The sequence below is a fragment of the Tachysurus vachellii genome, chromosome 8 (assembly GCF_030014155.1).
Source record: "Tachysurus vachellii isolate PV-2020 chromosome 8, HZAU_Pvac_v1, whole genome shotgun sequence".
Taxonomy (NCBI): domain Eukaryota; kingdom Metazoa; phylum Chordata; class Actinopteri; order Siluriformes; family Bagridae; genus Tachysurus; species Tachysurus vachellii.
Genome location: NC_083467.1, coordinates 8,146,363 through 8,149,423, shown reverse-complemented (window position 1 = coordinate 8,149,423; position 3,061 = coordinate 8,146,363). Strand labels below are relative to the sequence as shown.

General features: G+C 44.7%; 1 protein-coding gene across 1 annotated transcript; it reads right to left on the bottom strand.

Annotated features, from left to right (window-relative positions):
* Window positions 1-44: 44 nt before the first annotated feature.
* On the bottom strand, window positions 45-1,911 carry olig2 (oligodendrocyte lineage transcription factor 2). Its single transcript, XM_060877261.1, has 2 exons — window positions 1,850-1,911; window positions 45-1,419 (listed from the first exon to the last, which is right to left on the bottom strand). The coding sequence occupies exon 2, from the start codon at window positions 1,369-1,371 to the stop codon at window positions 532-534; it is 840 nt and encodes a 279-aa protein (XP_060733244.1). The 5' UTR covers window positions 1,372-1,419; window positions 1,850-1,911; the 3' UTR covers window positions 45-531.
* Window positions 1,912-3,061: the final 1,150 nt, after the last annotated feature.

Here is a 3,061-nt window from a genome sequence, read left to right as displayed (position 1 = left end):
TCGTTTCACACTTTTATAAAAAATAAAAATGACAATTCTTTGTGTCGGACAGTGACAAAAGTAAAACAGGAGCAAAACGAGAAAAGAGAAAGAAAAGAGGGAGAAAGAGTAAAATTAAGAAAGACATGGTAGAAATGAGCAGGTGCAATACTTCAGTCTCAGGTAAACGAGTTCACCCCAAAACTAATATAGAAACTCTCATACTGTACAAACACTACATATTTACATATTTACACACGTATCGCCATGTTTTGGGTTATACTTCCCAATTTTGTTTTTTGAAAGAGACAGAATAGACTCAGAAATAAAGGTACCCTGTTGTAAAACCTACTTCAGCTAACATGTTAGAAAAAACATCTATGTTAGTGTCTCTGGGCTGTCTTTCTTAATGATCCAATTCACCCGCAACTTATTTTTGGAGACAAAGCAAATTATGGCACGAAGAAGTGTATGAGGCGGTATCAAACCACAAATTGTCTTTAAGTGTCTCTAAATATGAGGTCTTTATCCGCATGTTTTAAAAAGATTGAGTCATTTGGAGTCGCTGGCCAGGCGCGGAATGACCGAGCTCATGGTGGGCACGTGTGGCGCTGGGACCTGACACATGCTGCACGGGCACGGCATGCTCGCGCCCCAGTGTTGAAAGCCCGAGGTGAGGGGGCTCGCTCCGGCCGATGGCGCCTTCAGGAGTCCATGATGTGATCTGACTGAGGCCGAAAGGCCTGGTGCTGGTAGAGAAGCAGCTGCACTGGACACGGTTGGAGGAAGCAGAGTATGGTGAACCGGATGAGATGCAGCAGCGGCGGCAGCGGCAGCAGCTGCATGGCTGGCCAGTGGACCTGTGGCATGCGTCAGTGTACCGCAGGCAGACGGATGGAATGTCGCGTGGTGGGCACCGCTGCTGCCTCCACCTCCGCCCCCGTAAATCTCGCTGACGAGTCGTTTCATTTCTTCGAGCGAGTTACTAAGCATGAGGATGTAGTTGCGCGCCAGCAGCAGCGTGGCGATCTTGGAAAGCTTGCGCACCGAGGGCCCATGCGCGTAAGGCATGACCTCGCGCAGACCGTCCATGGCGATGTTCAGGTCGTGCATGCGTTTGCGCTCGCGGCTGTTGATCTTTAGACGGATGCTCTGTAGTTCATTCTCGGACAGCAGCTTGCGGTCTTTCTTGGAGAACATCTTTAGGCCGAGAGCGTTCTCGTCGCCGCTCGAAAGGCCGCGCAGGTCCGCGCTCAGCTCTGGGGGTGAGTCACTCTGCGTAGACGACACTGCGCCCGAGAAACCCGCTGATTTCTTCACCGCAGAGAGAAACAAATCATCTCCCTCCGGAGAGGACGGCCGACTGGACACTCTGCTTGTATCGGAGTCCATGTCTTCTAGTTCAACGGTGGTTGTTTTCAGTAGATCTAGAGGCTAGGTCTAAAAGTGGAAATAAAAGGTTAGAATAGAAACGTGTAATTCAACCATTAGACACTAACATCCTCAACACAAACTCTTTTACATGGGTTAAGTTAGGGATTAGTTGCAGTGAGGATCAACTGGATTAATACATGCAAGTGGAGTTGCTTCTTAGGTGCTTTGTATAAATCCTAAATTGTAACTGAATTAGAAATCACGTCTAATTAATTAACGGATGTGCTTTTTTTTACATAGGCTTATTTACATAAGCCTGAAGTTTCTCTCAAGGTTAACAGGACAACACGTTACTTATGCTTTCCAAAAAATAATAAAAATGGCACAAGAATGTGAAACACCCGAATGTGAAATTAAATGTAACACTGCAAAGTGTAAAAACTTTAATAAAACTTATTACACCTTTATAAAATAACGGTTTGTTTGAAGAACTTACCGAAAGCGGGTGCAGCGCATGCAAGTACAACTTGCGATATTGACTTTGTTATTCCGGATCAGTCTGGACGAGTGTTTGGCCCGTCAGAAGAGTGACGCGCGTGTTTTATAGCAGACCTGAGGGAAGTCAGCGGGGACGGTGTGTCAGCTCCTTACCGACGGCCCGTGCACAACCAATAGGGTCTCCGTGAGGCGCAGGGAGGGGAGGAGGCTCGCACGGGGCGGGGGTCTTCAAGTCTGATGTCATTACAAAGAAACGAGGCTTCATTAACTAAATTAGACACACTTCGCATATGGCACCCCGGGAGCGAGCGGCTAGGTTTAGATTACGAACCAGCAAAGCAACAGACTTTGGAGTCAGTCATTAAGAGTCGCTCGGGCAAAGCGAAAAACCTCCCATTGTGTACGAAGCGTTTAAAACAATGCTTTAAGTTTACTGTGTAAAAACATTAGTTTAAACTTTACAAAAGTAAAGTTGTAGTTAAAGTGTCGATCTGTCTAAAACAGAAGCGTACCGTGTCAGAACACAGGATAAACTAAATTCAGTTCATTTACATATTAGTTGTACATCGCATTTATCAGTGGAAGTTATCACAAAGCAGATTTAAAGGAATAAATCCTTATATATAGTGTAATAACACTCTCTCTCTCTCTCTGTGTGTGTGTGTGTGTGTTAGTAGTAAATAAATAAACAGTTACCAGTTTTAGTAGATTAGATTGATTTTTTAGTGCGTAAATACAACTCTCCCTCTCTCTCTCTCTCTCTCTCTCTCTCTCTCTCTCTCACACACACACACACACACACACACACACACCTGCAGCGCTCATTGAATGATCCGCGTCTTGGTTTAACCCCACGACCCCCACTACTGCCCAGCCACTGATTGGCGCGCGCGCCTTATTTCAGCCGTTAAAACGTATTTAGGACGTTAATAACCGAAGCGTGCAAAACTGTGTCAACGGTTATGATCCGTCACATTTCAATTAGCACAATATGGACAATATGGACACGCGGCATACAAACAGACACCAAGAGATAACGAGATCTTAATATTCCAACGGATAACAACAACTACTACTACTACTGCTGCTACTACTACTACTACTACTACTACTATTATTATTATTATTATTATTATTATTATTAGTAGTAGTAGTAGTAGTAGTAGTAGTAGTAGTAGTAGTAGTAGAAGGAAAATAATGTTTGGTACTA